This window comes from Lampris incognitus, chromosome 18, assembly GCF_029633865.1.
Source record: "Lampris incognitus isolate fLamInc1 chromosome 18, fLamInc1.hap2, whole genome shotgun sequence".
Classification (NCBI taxonomy): Eukaryota; Metazoa; Chordata; class Actinopteri; order Lampriformes; family Lampridae; genus Lampris; species Lampris incognitus.
In genome coordinates this window covers 39,244,272-39,264,800 of record NC_079228.1, presented here as the reverse complement: position 1 = coordinate 39,264,800, position 20,529 = coordinate 39,244,272, and the positions used below count along the sequence as shown (strand labels likewise).

General features: G+C 46.2%; 1 protein-coding gene across 1 annotated transcript; it reads left to right on the top strand.

The window, feature by feature from the left end:
* The first annotated feature begins 3,544 nt into the window (after positions 1-3,544).
* LOC130128881 (cytochrome c oxidase subunit 6B1-like) lies at positions 3,545-19,392 on the top strand. Its single transcript, XM_056298648.1, has 4 exons — positions 3,545-3,632; positions 7,546-7,671; positions 18,587-18,687; positions 19,193-19,392. The coding sequence occupies exons 2-4, from the start codon at positions 7,566-7,568 to the stop codon at positions 19,244-19,246; spliced, it is 261 nt and encodes an 86-aa protein (XP_056154623.1). The 5' UTR covers positions 3,545-3,632; positions 7,546-7,565; the 3' UTR covers positions 19,247-19,392.
* Positions 19,393-20,529: the final 1,137 nt, after the last annotated feature.

Here is a 20,529-nt window from a genome sequence, read left to right as displayed (position 1 = left end):
GTATGGTATGTGTGCAGTATGGTGTGTGTGCAGGTGCAGTATGGTATGTGTGCAGTATGGTGTGTGTGCAGGTGCAGTATGGTGTGTGTGCAGGTGCAGTATGGTATGTGTGCAGGTGCAGTATGGTATGTGTGCAGGTGCAGTATGGTATGTGTGCAGTATGGTGTGTGTGCAGGTGCAGTATGGTGTGTGTGCAGGTGCAGTATGGTATGTGTGCAGGTGCAGTATGGTATGTGTGCAGGTGCAGTATGGTATGTGTGCAGGTGCAGTATGGTATGTGTGCAGGTGCAGTATGGTGTGTGTGCAGGTGCAGTATGGTGTGTGTGCAGTATGGTATGTGTGTGCAGGTGCAGTATGTGCAGGTGCAGTATGTGCAGGTGCAGTATGGTGTGTGTGCAGGTGCAGTATGGTGTGTGTGCAGGTGCAGTATGGTGTGTGTGCAGTATGGTATGTGTGTGCAGGTGCAGTATGTGCAGGTGCAGTATGTGCAGGTGCAGTATGGTGTGTGTGCAGGTGCAGTATGGTTTGTGTGCAGGTGCAGTATGTGCAGGTGCAGTATGTGCAGGTGCAGTATGGTATGTGTGCAGGTGCAGTATGGTATGTGTGCAGGTGCAGTATGGTGTGTGTGCAGGTGCAGTATGGTGTGTGTGCAGTATGGTATGTGTGTGCAGGTGCAGTATGTGCAGGTGCAGTATGGTGTGTGTGCAGGTGCAGTATGGTTTGTGTGCAGGTGCAGTATGTGCAGGTGCAGTATGTGCAGGTGCAGTATGGTGTGTGTGCAGGTGCAGTATGTGCAGGTGCAGTATGGTTTGTGTGCAGGTGCAGTATGTGCAGGTGCAGTATGGTTTGTGTGCAGGTGCAGTATGTGCAGGTGCAGTATGGTTTGTGTGCAGGTGCAGTATGTGCAGGTGCAGTATGGCGTGTGTGCAGGTGCAGTATGTGCAGGTGCAGTATGTGCAGGTGCAGTATGGCGTGTGTGCAGGTGCAGTATGTGCAGGTGCAGTATGTGCAGGTGCAGTATGGTTTGTGTGCAGGTGCAGTATGGTATGTGTGCAGGTGCAGTATGGTTTGTGTGCAGGTGCAGTATGGTGTGTGTGCAGGTGCAGTGTGTGCAGGTGCAGTATGGTGTGTGTGCAGGTGCAGTATGGTATGTGTGCAGGTGCAGTATGGTTTGTGTGCAGGTGCAGTATGTGCAGGTGCAGTATGTGCAGGTGCAGTATGTGCAGGTGCAGTATGTGCAGGTGCAGTATGTGCAGGTGCAGTATGGTTTGTGTGCAGGTGCAGTATGGTGTGTGTGCAGGTGCAGTATGTGCAGGTGCAGTATGTGCAGGTGCAGTATGTGCAGGTGCAGTATGTGCAGGTGCAGTATGGTATGTGTGCAGGTGCAGTATGGTGTGTGTGCAGTATGGTATGTGTGCAGGTGCAGTATGGTGTGTGTGCAGTATGGTGTGTGTGCAGGTGCAGTATGGTGTGTGTGCAGTATGGTGTGTGTGCAGGTGCAGTATGGTGTGTGTGCAGGTGCAGTATGGTGTGTGTGCAGTATGGTGTGTGTGCAGGTGCAGTATGGTGTGTGTGCAGTATGGTGTGTGTGCAGGTGCAGTATGGTGTGTGTGCAGGTGCAGTATGGTGTGTGTGCAGGTGCAGTATGGTGTGTGTGCAGGTGCAGTATGGTGTGTGTGCAGGTGCAGTGTGGTGTGTGTGCAGGTGCAGTATGGTGTGTGTGCAGGTGCAGTATGGTGTGTGTGCAGGTGCAGTATGGTGTGTGTGCAGCGTGGTGTGTGTGTGCAGGTGCAGTATGGTGTGTGTGCAGTATGGTGTGTGTGGAGGAGGAGTGTTAATACTGACTCCCTGTCATGGAGCTGCGTTTGAGAGCGCTGGGTGAAGAAGCCAGTCGGGTACTGAACCTGCTGCTGCTGTTGCTGGTTAAATAAACCAGTTCGGCTTCTCCAGCCGAGGTTTCAGCAGTGATACACATCTACACACTCATAAACATCTGACACACTTTCCCATGAAACATCAGCTGCTTGCTGCCCCCTTCACACGTACACTTACATGCACACACACACACACACACACACACACACACACACACACACACGCACACACACAGTGAATTCGATACTCCCCCTCCCTCTGTTAAGAGCAGATTTAAGACCTCTATGAAATACGGTGGCCTCTAGAGTCTAGAGAGACGGTCCCTGTTTGAGGTCACCTGAGAACAGACTCACACCAGTGACACCAGTTATTTTTATATATATAGAAACTTAGCACTAAAAGTAAGGAAATGTGTGTTTGGTAGATTATCTCTTTGTTGTAACAATGCTTCTTGGCAGTAAATCTTATATCAGGCAGCTGATTGTCAGCGCCTGGGGTACCAGAAGCTCAAAACAGGAGTCAATAGCAGCAGCAAACTAAGCTGTTTGGCATTGGCAGAGAAGATTTGACAAATTTTTCATGGGTGCAACCCACATACTCAGCTCTGCTGCTCGTCCCACAAATGCATGTTCCTTACACATGTGGCGCCATTTAAAAGGCAAATAAACAGGCTTTCCAACGCTATAACATTTACTGCCAAGAAGCATTGTTACAACAAAGACATCATCTACCAAACACACATTTCCTTACTTTTTGTGCTAAGTACATAGTATATACACACACACACACACACACACACGTATATATATATGCAGCACAGTGGTTAGCGTGGTCGCCTCACAGCAAGAAGGCTCCGGGTTCGAGCCCCGGGGTAGTCCAACCTTGGGGGTCGTCCCGGGTCGTCCTCTGTGTGGAGTTTGCATGTTCTCCCCGTGTCTGTGTGGGTTTCCTCCGGGTGCTCCGTTTCCTCCCACAGTCCAAAGACATGTGGGTCAGGTGGATCGGCCGTACTAAATTGCCCCTGTGTGTGTGTGTGGGGGGGGGGGTCTGTGTGATGGCCTGGCGGCCTGTCCAGGGTGTGTCCCTGCCTGCCATCCAATGACTGCTGGGATAGGCTCCACCATCCCCGCGACCCTGAGAGCAAGATAAGCGGTTTGGATAATGGATGGAAAAAATAATAATTATACATACATGTATATATATGTATATATATCACTGACTGTATATGAGACAGATCTGATCATGTGATCACTGTCTTTGCAGTGCGTGTGTGCGTGTGTGTGTGTGTGTGTGTGTGTGTGTGTGTGTGTGTGTGTGTGTGTGTGTGTGTGTGTCTCGCTTTACCGTGTGGTTTCATTGTCCCTGAGACCAACGGAACAAATTCCTAATAACTAAGTTAGTCTAGCAATAAAGTACTGGATTCATCTATCTATCTATCTGTCTATCTGTCTATCTGTCTATCTGTCTATCTATCTATCTATCTATCTATCTGTCTATCTGTCTATCTGTCTGTCTGTCTGTCTGTCTGTCTGTCTGTCTGTCTGTCTGTCTGTCATCACGATCCCCTTGTGGTTTCAGTCAAGTATTTGTGTATTATCGTTGTTTGGCCAGCAGATGGCAGTGCAGTCTTTACAATTAGTCTGATTATCAAGCGAGGCTTCCTCTTCTCCCCCCCCCCATAATGCATCGCTCTTAAGAGCCCTTCAGAGGACGCGAGAGAGGTCGGACAGGACTTGGCCGTTTCCCCTACAGCTGAGGTAAGAAACCCCGTCTCTCTCTCTTCCCCCGGTTCTGCTGTAGTTCCGCTCGGCCAGGCAGCAGGCAAGGGTTTGACGCTACGTCACGTAAACACTGGACAAGTTGCAACGAGGCGGTTCTGCTAGCATGTCTGCTAGCATGTCTGCTAGCTAGCTGACTTATAATGTCACTAGCTTGGAATTAGCTGGATGATGCTGTGTGTGTGTGTGTGTGTGTGTGTGTGTGTGTGTGTGTGTGTGTGTGTGTGTGTGTGTGTGTGTGTGTGTGTGTGTGTGTGTGTGTATATATATATATATATATATATATAGATAGATAGATAGATATTTAACGCTACTCATTTAGCAAAGGCTTTCATCTAAGTGAGTAAAAAGAGTCATGTGTTACCAGATAGCAGCTGGGATCTGCCAAATGATCAGGGGTCTTACATGAAGTATTTGTACCTCTATCACAGTAATATTAAATGAAGTGGTAGTACCGTTACTACGTCGATATTGTAGTGGTACTATATGAAGCAGTAGTACTCTCAGGAGACGCTGCTACGTAGTTATCCTATCATAGTAGTACTAGTTAGGAGTAGTTGTAGAGCGTTGGCTGCATGATAACAGGTAAGAGTTGGTATGTTGAGAAATATTGAAGTGTAGGGGGCATAGGATCCTCTAGAACAGTGTTTCTCAACCGGGGGTCCGCGGACCCCTAGTGGTCCGTGGTGTAATTGCAAGGGGTCCGTGGAAATAAAATATCTTTAAAAAAAAGATCCTATGACATTAATAGAAATAGGATTATTTTACTCAAATGTGACTGAGACCTTTATCTACCTAAACTATAAAGGGTAACAGGACTTTTTTCTCTAATTACATCTGTTTCACAAGTGTCATTTATTGTATTTTAATAAGAGATCTCGCTCCCGTTTGCATTGTTAAAAGTTACTCCATAAAAATTCTGTTGTTGCATATATCTGAAAGTTACTGAATACATATTCTGTTTTGTTACATATATCTGAAAGTTACTGAATACATATTCTGTTTTGTTACATATATCTGAAAGTTACTGAATACATATTCTGTTTTGTTACATATATCTGAAAGTTACTGAATACATATTCTGTTTTGTTACACATCTGAAAGTTACTGAATACATATTCTGTTGTTACATATATCTGAAAGTTACTGAATACATATTCTGTTTCGTTACACATATCTGAAAGTTACTGCATAAGAATTCTGTTTGTTAACTATATCTAAGTTACAACTGAAAGCTCTTATTTTTGCCCCAAAGAGTGAATAAATGCTATAATGCAATTTAAAATGCAGTTTCTACTGTTTCTACCAAATTGCAACCCCCCTCCCCCAAGATCAGGTGGAGGGGTCCTCAGGGTAGATCAAAAATACGCAGGGGGTCCAGGACCCCAGAAAGGTTGAGAACCACTGCTCTAGAAGGCTTCCTCACTCTTGCAAGAGCAAAAGAGCAAGTTGCAGCTAAACTAACAGCTGCCATGTGCAAGGTGTCTGATTGGCTTACAAACTCATGCTTGACCCCCCCCCCCCCATGTAAGCAAAACAGGCTGCATGTACTTTACATCAAGGACCAACAGCACAGGTGATCCGGACAGTTTATTAAAGGGTGAAGTTATTAATAAAGTGACACATGTAAAATATTTAGGCATCGTAATGGACAAGCGCTTGTCTTTTAAAACACATGTCGGTAAGGTATCCAGGAACGTTAAGTTCGATTTGAATAATTTTAAGAGCATCAGGCATCTTCATCTGCCGCAAGTCTTTTTCTACACGCCGTGATTTTCCCTCATCCGTCGTACTGTATAACCACTTGGTCCCAAGCAGGAGTGACCGCCCTCAAGCCAGTGTCTTCTCTATAGAAACAGACTTTAAAAATATTGGATGAAAAACCAAGGGAATATCACCACTGCCACATCCTGAAAAAATATAACTTTCTTAATTTTGATGATTTTTTTTGTTTTATTCAGATGCATGCCTGATGTTCAAGATTATTCATGGACTCCCCCCCCCCCCCCCCCCCCCTCTGAGAGCATGCCTGGCCTCTCCCGACAGTGACAGAACTGTACGGGTCAGGACCAGAGCATCTTCAAGGGGAGCTTGGGTACCACAGTTTAGGAAGACTACTTTTGGTCAGTCAGCCTTTCCAGTAGAAGTGGTGGGAAAGTGGACTTCCCTTCCCCCTAATGTCAGAGGGTCAGCCAGCTTTGCGGTGTTTAAGAAGCGTCTTAAGCTTTGGTTAAAATCAGCACAAACGTGTAATCACAAATAAGTGTCCTTGCTTTAATAATGTAATAATATTTTGCACATATTTTAGATTTCACTCAGGGTTTTTGTTGAAGTTTTGATTCAGAGTAGTTACTAGTATATGTTTCTTAGTCAGGGGCAGCATAGGGTTCTGGCTGGAACCAGCCCAGGTGCAACCTGACCGTAGACTTGTGTGTCATTTATATTTCCTGCCATTGAACAGGCCAGATTGATTTTTATAGCTGTTGTGATGGTTTAGGTCAGATTGTTATTTATTGATGTTTCAGGTCAGTTTACTAATTATACTTATTGTTGCTGAATAGATGAAACCCACATTCATTATGTTGTCGTCATATAGGCCAGATTGCTATTTATATCCACTGTTTTAAATAGATCATATTATACTTATAACTTTTGAGATTGGTTTTCTGATGTACTGCCATGTTTTCATTTTGTCTTGATTGGTCTTTGTCTGCCTGTCCAGTAGTTCTCTTATGTATTGTTATGTTTTTACTTCTGTATTAATTGTTGTTTGTTTGCCTGCCCAGGGACTGCAGATGCAAATTAGCTGCCGGCTAACTCCGGTGCAGTTGTAAAATTGTGCGTTGTCCCTGTCAAATACACAAACTGAAGAAGCAGTGAATACTAGAATGAAAGTACATAGTAGATTTACACTGACATATAATAGTACAACAGGTGAACGGTCATAAAAGGTCAAAGGAGGGCACAAATTAATACTCATTTAAGAAGGTCATGTAAGAAAGTAAGAGTCCAGTAGTAGAAGCCAACACATTTAGAGTAGAGTAGTAAACTAACGGCAGCTGAATCACTATTTCACAGCTCAGGTTTCTATTACGTTAAAAAGTTAATCGGGGAACAGAAACAGTTTTCAGTTCGGGATAGGGGATACTTTATCTAACTTTATACACACAAGCCAGTGAGGTGACTCGCTCATCAGCTGTTGTCCGGGGTACCACTGTCCTCGTGATTGTGAAAACTCGCAGTAATCGGACAACAGTCGTAGGGTGTAGCTGGGTAAGCTCGTAGAGAGCCGGTTCAGGTAAAGTCCTGGACTGGCTGCTGGAACGTCCGAGCTTGATGCTGCAGCAGTCCACAACGCGGCGTCGCCTGTTGAGAGAATAGTACCGTATCTTTTTCTGCGCAGCACGTAGAAATCCGCCCGCCTCTTTTGTGTTGGTTTAGGTCTCTACTTGTGCGTTTTGGATTCTTTAAGGGAACTTTAAGGAGAAAAGTCTTAAAAGTGAGATCCATCTTAGTTTCAAATAGCAAGAGAAGCTGCTGTACTACTGAACTGCAGCTTATTTTAATTCCTGATGCCAGGAAGAGATCTGAAGGTTGTCAGGACCAAAAGTACACTGGTGCACATTTTGTGTGTACTTCTTTGACTTTGCTCCACAACTGAGAAGAACCGGCGGTGCACATGGGATGGTTCACCTGTCAATGGAGACGCTTTACCTTTGTCACTACACACTGCATCAGTTTCACCACCTTCCGCTGGCCCGGTTACCCGTTTCCCTGTTGGTCGTACTCTCAGTTTGTCTCTTATTCTTGTCTGTAATCAGTGTCTGTGTTTCTGGAAGCACGGTGTGTGTGTGTGTGTGTGTGTTTACTCGGTAGTGTTTGCTCTCCCCAGATCTACAACTGTGTAACAAGATGGCCGACGTGATCGAGGAGAAGATCAAAAACTACAGGACGGCTCCGTTTGACGCCCGCTTCCCCAACACCAACCAGACACGCAACTGTTTCCAGAACTACCTGGGTAACTAATCAATTATTTGCAGTTTGGTGTTGACGGATGTCGCCGGTCTGACTGAAAGACTAGCCGGATCTAAACCGAGCTGGTTCAGAACTCTGGTTGATGTTCTGGCGTGAGACATTTACCAGCGGCATCATACGGGATCACCTTCTTGGTGTCCGGTGTCAGAGCTGTAGTTACAAGGTAGGGTACATCCAGACCATAATATTAGACCTGTTTCATTCAGAGGGTAGACCTTTACGTTGCCTACCTGCGTCCTGTCGTCTTCACCTACGTGGACGGCGTCTCCCTCTACTCGACATTGATAGGTGTGTAGACGGGCATGTGTCCGACGTTGGCGTGTTGTCAGTTCGGTGGGTAGCCTTCTACCGCTGTTTGAATTGAAGGAGAAAAATGAGTGAAGAGATTCATTTCACTTCGTGACAGCGGGCTTCCGGTGTGGTAAGAGGTTTTCAATTTAGGCCAAAGGCATTTTGTGAAGAGACGTAAAGGCTGGAAAAGGGAAAAAAAAAAAACTGGGAGAAATTTCATTCGTAAACCTCACTGACTTTCTGATCTGGCGTGGAGCTTTGTCATAACAAGTTAGAGTACAGATGAAGATATAATTTATGCTGACCTGAACCAGCAGCGTAGTGTTGGACTTCTTCATGACAGCCAGCTCCATCGGCTGGTCTCTGAGCCCTTTAAAAACCTCTGTGCTGTATTTGATGATCTCTGAAGCGTTGCTGTGCACTATAACATGAGGAATGAGTTGACAAAAATACTTATCAGTTTCTGTTCACTTTTTAAGTCCTGTGTCACTGCAGCACCTCTTTTTTTATCCCCCCCCCCCCGCTTTTCTCCACAATTGTACTTGGCCAATTACCCCACACTTTTCCGAGCCGTCCCAGTCGCTGCTCCACCCCCTGCAGACTACCACATGCCTCCTCCCGTACAGGTGGAGTCGCCAGCCGCTTCTTTTCACCTGACAGTGAGGAGTTTCACCAGGGGGGACATAGCGCGTGGGAGGATCATGCTGTTCCCCCTCCCCCCGAACAGGCGCCCCGACCGACCAGAGAAGGCGCTAGTGCAGTGACCAGGACACATACCCACATCGGGCTTCCCACCCTCAGACACGGCCAATTGTGTCTGTAGGGACGCCCGACCAAGCCGGAGGTAACACGGGGATTTGAACTGACGATCCCCATGTTGGTAGGCAACAGATTAGACTGCCACGCTACCCAGATGCCCCCTGCAACACTCATTAAAAAAAAAAAACAATCAGATTGTGGTATTGGAAGAATTCAGTATGTTGGCATGTAATTAAGAGGCAAATGAATCGCACCGTGTACAGTACAAACAGCAGTCAGGTAGAGCAGACAGTAAGTCAGCAGCTCAGGATCACGCCAATAGAAGTTTTTAGCAAATACATTTCAGGTCTTCTACAAGCAGAGGATGGCACATTTTATTCTCTTTAGTTATAGTGTGTCTTCTCTCGGTGCATTTAACACCCAGATTCCATGTGATGGAAATAGTCTTTCATTACCTAGTGACTTTTTAGTTGCAAAGTCAAGTCATTGATATTCTGCACTGGCTTTCACTTTTAGGACTACCAGTTGTGTTCCTGCAGAAGATCTTCATCTTTTCAAATGATGGATTTTTCCATTTTGGACTGAATGTCTTTACTTGGACTGTCAGATCTTACCAGGATAGTCTTACTGACCTGTAAACTGTCTGTCCATCCATATGTTCTGCTGTGTCAGTTGCCTACTGGCTGGCTCCCTTGTTTTCTCCTGTGTTGAACCCAACCTGAGCGTTTAACCACACCAGGTAAACCTAAACACTGGTCACCAGTCACAGAAACCACCTGAGCTTCACCTCACTGGATTTTACATAGCACATGGAAATGGCTGCCAAGTTTAGTCTTCCCATTTTAAGTGTCCACACCGGCCACAATTTAACCCTGAGTAAAATGTCGTTTCGCCGTCTGGTCTATTTTGTCAACAAACCCTGCATGGCTTTCACAAAAATACATGAGGAAAATGCACTTTATGAGCACATTTGCATCATACCGTGGCGCCATATAGGCTCAGGTGTCCTCCGGTCCCATCCAGCAGCCTGTACTGGTCTTCTCGTGGTTATTGGTTGTGTATTACTACCTACATGAGCACCGATGTAAGTAAACCGTAATCGGAGATGATTATTGTCCGACCTGCTATGAAATATCTCTGGAAAAAGATACAGACCTGCCGCTTCCCGAATGCTCCTGAAATTGTCTATATTTGCATTAAAATGAGTTTTAGATCAATTGCACAAAAAAACGACCATGAGCGGTCAAATGAATGCGCATAATTTGCGCGTGATCGTGTGCGTCACGTCACTATTATGACGTGTGTTGGTCGCGTCATTTCCTTCGTGAAGTTCGTTGCTCTGTCCTAGAAACACACTAGCGCCCTCCAGTGCAGAGAAATAGTCTGAACTTGATGTTTGATTATTTCCAACACGTCTGGGTAGAGACGCACCATGACTGCCACCGAGGCGCTGCAGTATTTACAGGCGTTGGACAGCGGCCATTTTAAATCGTAATAAGGTTGTTGAAATGTTAATTTTGCTGTCAGTTAGTTTCACAACAGACACACTAACATATGTAATTCATTAATATCTCAACTGGGTATTTACCTTGACAGAATATAGAGTTTAAAAACCGTGGCAGTCATGTGGACCGCCCATGGTGGTTTTGGGTAGGAGTGACGTCCCGGTCGTTCTGGTGTTAAAACAACAAGCTGACGCCGTCCATGGGAAATCTGTTGTGCCTCTGTTTGCGTCCACTGGCATCTGTTTGTGTTAAATTGTGCGTTTTATCTGGATTATGCTTTTGTGTTTTATTTCTGTTAGCTTTAATCTCGTTATCGTTGTTGCGCAGGTGGGTTTCATCCAGAGGCTTTCTGCCCACGGGGCTGAAAGTGACTCCATTCAGACTTCATTCCAGACATAGCAGCTACAGCTAATGTAGCCGCTAGCTGTCTTTCTGTGATGGCTAATGCTGAGTTTGTAGTTTGAAAACCAAAAGGGAAAGCAACAGATGAGGGCTGCAAAAACACGAAGAGCTGTTGTTCTGCTTCATAGAATGATACCCAAACAGACTGACATCTCCATTGTTACATAGTCCGATCTATGAGTTCTCATCTCATCTCATCTCTTCATCAGCCGCCTCTCCGGGGTCAGGTCGCCATGGCAGCAAGCTAAGTGGGCACTCCAGACGTCCCTCTCCCCAACAACGCCCTCCAGCTCCTGCTGGGCGATCCCAAGCCGTTCCCAGGCTAGGTTGGACATGTAGTCCCTCCAGCGAGTTCTGGGTCTACCCCGGGGTCTCCCCCCAGTTGGACGTTCCCGGAAAACCTCCAAAGGAAGGCGTCCAGGAGGCACCCTAATCAGATGCCCGAACCACCTCAACTGGCTCCTTTCGACGCGAAGGAGCAGCGGCTCTACTCCGAGCTCCCTCCGGATGTCCGAGCTCCACACCCTATCTCTAAGGCTGAGCCCTACGGAGGAAACTCAGTTCAGCCGCTTGTATCCGTGGTCTCACCCTTTTGGTCACTACCCAAAGCTCATGACCATAGGTGAGGGTTGGAACGAAGATTGACTGGTAAATTGAGAGCTTTGCCTTCCGGCTCAGCTCCCTCTTCACCACAACGGTCCGGTACAACGTCCACATTACTGCTGATGCTGCACCAATCCGAGTTGTCTTCTTCTGTTTTCCTTTTCTTCTACACAGGGTTTACCAAGTGATTCCCTTTTTAGGAGAAAATGAGATGGGATTTCTTGTGATTCGGTCAGTTTGAAGTAAAAAGAATAATTGTGCTAAAACCACATTTACCTCTCAGTTAAAAGTTACAACTTGTTCTGGGGAAAACAGTCAGTTTTGCTTTTGTATTTTTTAATTTTTTTTTGTCATTTTGAGTTTTTTTAAACCATTTCATTCTCGTGCTGGTGAATCAGACTGCACAAATTTCGTCGATTGCCTTTATCAGATTTTGCATGTTTCTTGAGAAATCTGGAGAAGTTCTATAATTTGAAAAAGAAGTTGTTCAGATGAAGGTAACTACTGGGAAACGATTCCTCGCCCAGCAGGTTTTGCTGCAGGTTTTCTGCCTGTCAGATGTCAACCTGAGCTGCTGCCGGTTGGAATAAAGAGTCTGGGTGTCCGGGTAGCGTAGCGGTCTATTCTGTTGCCTACCAACACGGGGATCGCTGGTTCAAATCCCCATGTTACCTCCAGCTTGGTCGGGTGTCCCTACAGACACAATTGGCCGTGTCTGCGGGTGGGAAGCCAGGTGTGGGTATGTGTCCTGGTCGCTGCACTAGCGCCTCCTCTGGTTGGTCGGGGCGTCTGTTGGGGGGGGGGGGAATACTGTAATCCTCCCACACGCTACATCCCCCTGGTGAAACTCCTCACTGTCAGGTGAAAAGAAGCGGCTGGCGACTCCACATGTATGGGAGGAGGCATGTGGTAGTCTGCAGCCCTCCCCGGATCAGCAGAGGGGGTGGAGCAGCGACCGGGATGGCTCGGAAGAGTGGGGTCATTGGCCGGATACAGTTGGGAAGAGAAAAAAAAGATTTCAAGTCTTTCTGGAAAAGCCACAGTAAGACTGGATGTTCACATCTGCTTTTTATCAGAAGGAACGTCACGTCTGACTGTAGATACTGATGAATGATTTAATAAGAAATGATGCTTAGTCAATACTGACTCTGGACCTGAGTCAATATTTCGTGAACAGGAAAAGTTGTCTTCTGCAGAAATTTACCTCGTTATTCTTTCATAATAACTTCAAATTTCACAGGGCATCACTTCCTTGAAAGTTGTTCCTCATTTTAAAGTCGAACTCCTCAATAATCTCTCTCTCTCTCTCTCTCTCTCTCTCTCTCTCTCTGTCTCACTCACTCACTCCACCTCTCTCTCTCTCTCTCTCACTCCCTCTGTCTCTCTCTCTCTGTCTCACTCATCTCTGTCTCACTCATCTCTCTCACTCGCTCACTCCACCTCTCTCTCTCTCTTTCTCTCTCTCTCTCTCTCTCTCTCACTCCCTCTGTCTCTTTCTCTCTGTCTCACTCATCTCTCTGTCTCACTCACTACACCTCTCACGCTCTCACTCCCACTCTGTCTCTCTCTCTTACCCCATCTTTCTCTCTGTCTTTCACTCACTCACTCCCTCTCTCTCTTTCTCTCTGTCTCACTCATCTCTCTGTCTCACTCACTACACCTCTCACGCTCTCACTCCCACTCTGTCTCTCTCTCTTACCCCATCTTTCTCTCTGTCTTTCACTCACTCACTCCCTCTCTCTCTTTCTCTCTCTGTCTCACTCATCTCTCTGTCCCTCTTACTCTCTCTCACTCACGCCATCTCACTCACTCCCTCTGTCTCTCTCTCACTCCCTCTCTTACCCCATCTTTCTCTCTCTGTGTCTCACTCACTCACTCCCTCTCTCTCTCACTCTCTCTGTCGAGCGGATGTGAGTGGAAACTGAGTGAGTGAACGGAGTGACAGCGTTTTTCGCTTCAGTGTGAGCGAAAATTCTGTGCTTTCTCTTTCTTTCTGTTTATAAACTGTGTTTACGAAAATAAACTGTTTATTTTCGTGTTTTGTTGTTATTAGGTGGTGGTGTTTTGTTTTTTGGGTGTAGTTTGGTAGTGTGGTTGGCAGCCGGGCACTATGCCTGTTGTCAGTAGTTGTGCAGCGCTGGAGAAGCTGACACGCCGACATGCAGTTAAAATATTACCGAGTGTCGGCTGTTGAGTGGAGGAGGCCAACTATGCTGTTGGGTGGAAGAGGCCAGCTATGCTGTTGGGTGGAGGAGGCCAGCTATGCTGTTCAGTGGAGGAGGCCAGCTGTGCTGTTGGGTGAAGGAGGCCAGCTGTGCTGTTCAGTGGAGGAGGCCAGCTGTGCTGTTGGGTGGAGGAGGCCAGCTATGCTGTCGGAGAGGTTGTCGGTTTTGAACAAAGCTATTGTCATTTTCCTAGATGACGTGGCCAGAGTTGAAGAGGTGGTGGAAAGTGGCGTAGTGATTCGCGATTCTTTCACCCTGTTCTCCCGCTGGTGAACCTGGCTAAAAAGATGACCATTTCAAACGCACCTCCGTTTATTAAAAATGAAGTGTTGGCCATGGAGCCGTCACGTTTCGGGCAGCTGGTGTCCCCCATTAAACGGGTTCTGCTGGGGTCCAAGTCACCAAAGCTAAGCCATGTTGTGTGTCGCAGAAGACAGGTCTTCATGATCCTCAAGGACAGCACGGGTGATTTAGACCTGACTCTCACGTTCAAAGTGGACGGTTTTAGTTACAATGTGTTTGCCACCTCTGAGACCATGAAATGCTTCGGTTGCGGTGCAGAAGGACATGTGGTTCGGTCTTGCCCTGAGGCCGGAGAGCAGACCGGCTCGAACCCGCCTGAAGCACCGCAGCCTGAAGCCGAGTCCGACTCGCCCGGTGCACAGCAGTCTGCAGAGAAAGACGGGGAGACCAAGGCAGAAATGCAGGACAGGGAGCAGACTGAGAAACGGGACCAAGCTAAGAGTGGAAATGAAGCTGGTAATGCCCAGACCAGAGAGAAACCAGAAAAACACAAGCTGACAGAGGAAAAGAAACGTGACAAAGATTAAAAAAACAAAAAGTGCGGTCAAAGTGTGGGAAGTGTGGTCAGTGATGAACTGAATGATGAAAACATGTCTGCGGAGGAGGATGGTCTAACGGCTAAATGTAGTAAAAGGAAAATGTCTGACAAAGAGCAGGGTGGTGCCGAGGCTAAGAAAGTGTTGGATGAGTCATCGGATGAGGAAAGTGAGTGGACACCATCACAAGAGGATGAAACCGTTGTTTATCCCCTTAAGAAAATAAGGACATTTCCAACCAAAACTAAATGCCAAAGGGCAGTTTAAACCGAACAGTTCTTCCCCGATTTGAGATCTTTTGTCAGGTCTGTGGCACAGCAGAGGAAGGAAGGGGGGGCTTTCAGTGACCAAGAGATTTACCGGCTCAAGGAAATTACGACAAAAGTCAAAGCACACCTAATCCATGATGATTAAGACACAATTGATTCTCCACATATTGTTTGTAGGTGTTTTTCTTGTTGTAGAGACAACTTCTTTCCTTTTCATGGCTGATTTGAAAATAGGGTCTTTAAATATAAATGGAGCAAGGAGTGATGTGAAGAGTTTCTCTTTTCAAATTGGTAGAAATGAAAGGGTTGGATGTGGTCTCTGTATAAGAAACTCACAGTGACGCTGTGAATGAAAGTGACTGGAGGAAGGAGCGGCCTGGGGAGGTCATCCTAAGCCATACATTAACTAACGGTGGCGGTGTTGGTGTGCTTTTCTCAAAAGAGTTTTAGTCCCTCTTCTTCTGAGGTAGAAGAAAAGTTAAGCGGCTGATTGAAACCCGTGGCCTACAAGATGCTTGGAGAGGTTTTAACAGGAGTGACAGGCAGTACACCTCGAGTCACTCCAAGGACAATTTGTTATCTCTGGCCAGACTTGGTCGTTGTTATTGTTTTAAACATTGTTTTGGTATCTTCAAATCAAGTCAAATAACTCCTGTTGGTTTTTCTGACCATTGTCTTGTTCAGTGCTCTTTTTTCATTCACAATGTTAAAGTACAGAGTGCATATTGGCATTTTAATACTGGTCTTTTGCAAGATAGCTCTTTCAGAGAGGCTTTTGAATTTCTATGGGCTTTACATAGAAAAAGCAAAACCACTTTTTCTTCAGTACAACAATGGTGGGATATAGGAAAGAGCAAAATAAAACAGTTATGTCAGCAGTGTACTCGCAATGTCACTAAGCACATTACCAGATCTCTTCAAGAACTGGAGATTGAAGTAGTAGAATTACAGAGTTTTAGTGGAATTACAGAGTTTAGTGGATTCTACAGGAAATCAAGGGCATATTGAAGCCCTTAAAGCGAAAAAGGCTGCCTCAGCCAACCTGTTGGGCGCTACAGCACAGGGAGCTCTGGCCCGCTCACGTTTCATGAATGTGTCTCAAATGGATGCCCCATCACAGTTTTTTTTTTTTTTTGTGGTTTCATTCGTTATGCTCTGAAGATGGAACCACGATAACGGGAACCCCTGAGATCCGCAGATATGCCACCTCCTTCTACAATGAACTGTTTAAAAGTGAATTTGTGGAGGATTCAGAGTTGGCTAGTTCTTTTTATGCTGGGCTACCTCAGGTGGACGCTGATACCCATGCGGTGTTGGATGCGGAACTGTTTCTGAATGAACTGTACACTGCTCTGATTAGCCTGGGAAATGGAAAAGCATCTGGCATTGATGGACTGCCCGTTGAATTTTATAAGTCCTTTTGGTCTGTGATCGGTAAAGATCTGCTGGAGGTGCTTCAGGACAGTTTGTGCAAAGGACAACTACCACTGAGCTGTAGAAGGGCAGTTATCACTCCTCTCCCCAAAAAGGGAGATCTACAAGACCTGAGGAACTTGGAGACCTGTATCTCTGCTGTGTGGGGACTAGAAAATCCTCTCTAAAGTTTTAGCCTGTAGACTTAGAGAGGTGATGAGTAAGGCCATTCATGTTGACCAGACTTACTCTGTGCCCGGCAGGTTAATAAGTGACAATATCATCCTAACTGGGCATGTTTTGGAAATCTCTGGCTCATTGGGTATAGATACTGGTCTCATTTCCCTAAACCAGGAAAAGGCTTTTGACCGGGTTGAACACAAGTATCTGTGGCAGATGCTAAATGCTTTTGGGTTCAGCCCAGGTTTCATAGCCAAGATCCAGGTACTGTACCGTGATATTATGAGCATACTTAAAATGAATGGTGGTTTGGCTGCACCTTTTATTGTACAGAGGGGAATACGTCAAGGATGCACACTCTCTGGAATGCTGTACTCCCTCTCCATCGAGCCTTTTCTTCACAAACTCAGAAAAAACTCTCAGGTGGTTTTTTGCCAGGTTGCACTTCAGCTGTAAAAATCTCAGCATACGCAGATGATGTTATGGTGTTGATTAACAAACAGAGCGATATCGATATCTTGGATGGGACTGTGGACCTTTTCAATAGTATTTCGTCTGCTAAGGTAAACTGGGGGAAAAGTGAAGCTGTGATGGTTGGGAAAAGGCCAATTGGACAATTTAGCTCTACCAGGAGGGCTGACTTGGAAAAAAAGGAAGGATAAAGTACTTGGGAGTTTTTTGGGTGAAGAATCTGTGTTGGAAAAGAACTGGGAGAACGTTTTAGAAAAAATAGAAGGCCGGCTTAAAAAGTGGAAGTGGCTCCTGCCAAGCATGTCTTACAGAGGGAGGACACTTGTAATCAACACTCTAGTATCCTCCTCATTATGGCACAGATTAGTTTGTGTTGACCCCCTTCCAAATTTACTTTCAAGAATTCAAGCTGTTTTAGTTGATTTTTTTGGGGGATAAATTACATTGGATTCCCCAGGCTGTTCTTTGTCTTCCAAAGGAGGACAAGGACTTGTACATTTGGCCAGTAGAGGCGCTGCGTTCCGTCTTCAGTTTATCCAGAGACTGCTTTATGGCCCAAGAGACTTGGTGTGGAGACCACTGGCACGCACAGTTTTGCAGAAGTTTGGTGGTTGGGGACTGCATGACTCACTGTTCCTCATGGATCTAAAGACTCTGAAGTTCCAAACCCTGCCACCTTTCTACCACGGTGTCTTCACAGTGTGGAAGATGGTGGTGAAAGAGAGGACAATGCAAAGTGACTCCCTCTACTGGTTGTTGAGGGCGCCTGTGGCGCATGGAGGACGTCTGAACGCCCCCTGCTGGGCAGAATCGGCAGTCACAGGAGTGTTTTGCAGAGCAGGTTTTCTAACCCTTGAATCGGTGGTGAACACTGCTGGACCTGACCTGAGCAATGCAGCTGCTCCTGCGGCTGGTCTGGGAGTGCCTTCTGTGAGGATCATCAACAAGCTGCTTGACCACTGGAGACGCTGTCTGACGGGACACGAGTCCCTCCTGTTACATGAGTACAGCAATGGTTTGATGGTGCCTAATGTAGATGATCCTTTTCCTTGTTTCAGTATTCGCCCCAGTTTTGATGACTGTTCGGGTTCTGTTTTAGATGAGAGAAGAAGTGCTTTTCTAAATTTAGAAGAGGCAAAAGGCAAATTACTGTATGGAACGATGGTTAAATGTCTAAACGAGGGTGAACTAAACAATCGTGTTGACACACCTTGGCGAAGTCATCTGGGCTTGGGAGTTGGTGTCAGACCTGCTTGGAGGGGTCTATACAAACCATTAACAAAGAAGGTTGCTGACTCTCAGTGGACAATTTTACATGGGATAGTAGCAGTTAATGCTTTTCCTTCTGTTATTGGTCAGGGTGTGAGTGATAAATGTGTTTTTTGCTCTTCAAAGAAACAGTTTTTGACGGTTAGCTGGAGTGCGTTCGCCTGATACCACTGTTCATGTTGTTGGAGAGTTTATTCAGCAGGGTTAGGGGAGGTTTTCTCCCAGCACATGTTCATTCGGAGGTTTAACTACAAACAAACTGTGAAAGGAAAATGTCAGCTGATGAATTTCATCCTGGGACAAGCAGAAATGGCCATATATGTAAGCAGAAAGAGGAAGATGAAAGACTCGGGAGACGCTGATGTAAAGCTGCTGTTTACTGGCCTGGTGAAGGCAGGATGATGACCGACTTCAGTTATTACAGAGAGATGACGGATCTCCAGCAGCTCGGTGCTGCCTGGGCTCATGGGGACGTGTTGTGCTCAGTGAAACACAACCAGCGGGTTTTTTCTGGAGGATTGATGTGATTTACTTTCCTTTTTAAATATCTAGTTATTTGCTTGTGATTTGAATATGATTGTTGTATTTAAAAAAAAGTTTGCTTTTTAAAAATCAAAATCTCTCTCACTCCCTCTCTCTGTGTGTGTCTCTCTCTCTCTCTCTCTCTCTCAGACTTCCACAGATGTAACAAGGCCCTGTCAGGCAAAGACCAGGACACGGCTCCATGTGAATGGTACCAGAGGGTCTACAAGAGCCTGTGCCCCATGAGCTGGGTATGTAAAGCCCACACAACTTCACAGTTAACACAACAACTTTATTTTTCATTATAAAACCGTCCTCAGATAGGGTCATCTTTCCCCCCTCGTGGAGACACATTCAATGCATCTATGGTATTATATTATTTTAAGACGGTCCTGGGTTCGAGCCCCGGGGCAGTCCAACCTTGGGGGTCGTCCTCTGTGTGGAGTTTGCATGTTCTCCCCGTGTCTGTGTGGGTTTCCTCCGGGGGCTCCGGTTTCCTCCCACAGTCCAAAGACCTGTAGGTCAGGTGGATCGGCCGTACTAAACTGTCCCTAGGTGTGTGTGTGTGTGTGTGTGTCGGCCCTGTGATGGACTGGCGGCCTGTCCAGAGTGTCTCCCGCCTGCCGTCCAATGACAGCTGGGATAGGCTCCAGCATCCCCGCGACCCTGAGTAAGAAGGATAAGCGGTTTGGATGATGGATGGCCGGATGATACTATTTCTTTCACTTTGTCTTTCTCTCTCTCTCCATCATGCAGGTGCAGAAATGGGATGAACAGATCGAGAACGGGAGCTTCGCTGGGAAGATTTAGACAAACCCCCCCCCCCTGTCATTTCTCCATCCTCCCCTCCCCCATTCATTCATCCATCTCTTTCCCTCCTGCTCTTATCTCCGTGTCTTCATGTAAAGCATCCCGATGTTACTGTCAGAAAAGTGAACAATAAATTATTTGATGCTCCTGAACCCCGATGTGCTGCTGGTGTTTTTGAGAGGGTGGCTGTTGGACTTCGGTGCTTTCACCGCATGACCGCGTCGCATGTTGGCGTGCACACGTGCAGGTCTTTTCTTGTTTATCGAAATACGTATTTCCACCGGTTCATAGGAGTAAATGTTCACGGTATTCGGTGTAGAGGCCTCTGGAGCGATTTACCTCTGTTGGGCCGTCTCACGTCTTCTCCGGGAAGACGAGGTAATTCCTCTGCCGACTCACAACGCCGAACTACCTGGACGTTCCACGCCAACGTCCAGGAGGAAGACAGGATATCCTGTCAGGAACCCAGCAGTGGTTCCAGGCTGTTGACTCCTGTGAGCAACGGGGGGGTGAAACACGCTGGGTATTGGCTTGCTGTGTGCGACGGCGAGGGCAAACAGTGGGTCCCCACAGTGGAAATGGATTGATGACTTCCATTAGGACGGATTTCCTGTGGTCTACCCAGACCCTGGTTGTCTGCTGAGAGACTACATGCTAATCTAAACAGGAAGACCATAAACAATACCTCTTGTAATCATGGTGTTCATGTACTGTAAACCTCCCTGAAGCATGCCGTCGTCTGCATATTTATGTCCGAGTTCATGTCTCCGGGCAGGAAAATGAAGAACTTGTTTGGTTTCTGTCCTGTGAGCTGACATGGACTTCAACGTGTCCTCCTAGAGGAGGTGTTGTGTACTGTAAAATCCCAGTTAAGTCCCTTATTTCTCGATGCATTGTGTTGCATTTTAATTCACTATATATATACACACACAGTGCATCCGGAAAGTATTCACACCCCTTCACTTTGCCCACATGTTGTTATGTTACAGCCTTATTCCAAAATGGATTAAATTCCTTTTTTTTCTCATCAATCTACACACAATACCCCATAATGACAAAGCGAAAAAGGTTTTGTAGAAATTTTTGCACATTTATTAAAAATAAAAAACTGGAATATTGCATGTACATAAGTATTCACACCCTTTGCTATGACGCTCAGAATGGAGCTCAGGTTCATCCTGTTTCCACTGATCATCCTCGAGATGTTTCTACATCTTGATTGGAGTCCACCTGTAGTAAATTCAATTGATTGGACCTGATTTGGAAAGGCACACACCTGTCTA

What these genes read in the sequence shown, in the direction of transcription:
- LOC130128881 (XM_056298648.1), top strand. Translation starts at nt 7,566, where the DNA reads ATGGCCGACGTGATCGAGGAGAAGATCAAAAACTACAGGACGGCTCCG. An exon ending in CTGTTTCCAGAACTACCTGG is followed by an intron (nt 7,672 to 18,586) that starts GTAACTAATCAA and finishes TCTCTCTCTCAG; the next exon opens with ACTTCCACAGATGTAACAAG. An exon ending in GCCTGTGCCCCATGAGCTGG is followed by an intron (nt 18,688 to 19,192) that starts GTATGTAAAGCC and finishes TCCATCATGCAG; the next exon opens with GTGCAGAAATGGGATGAACA.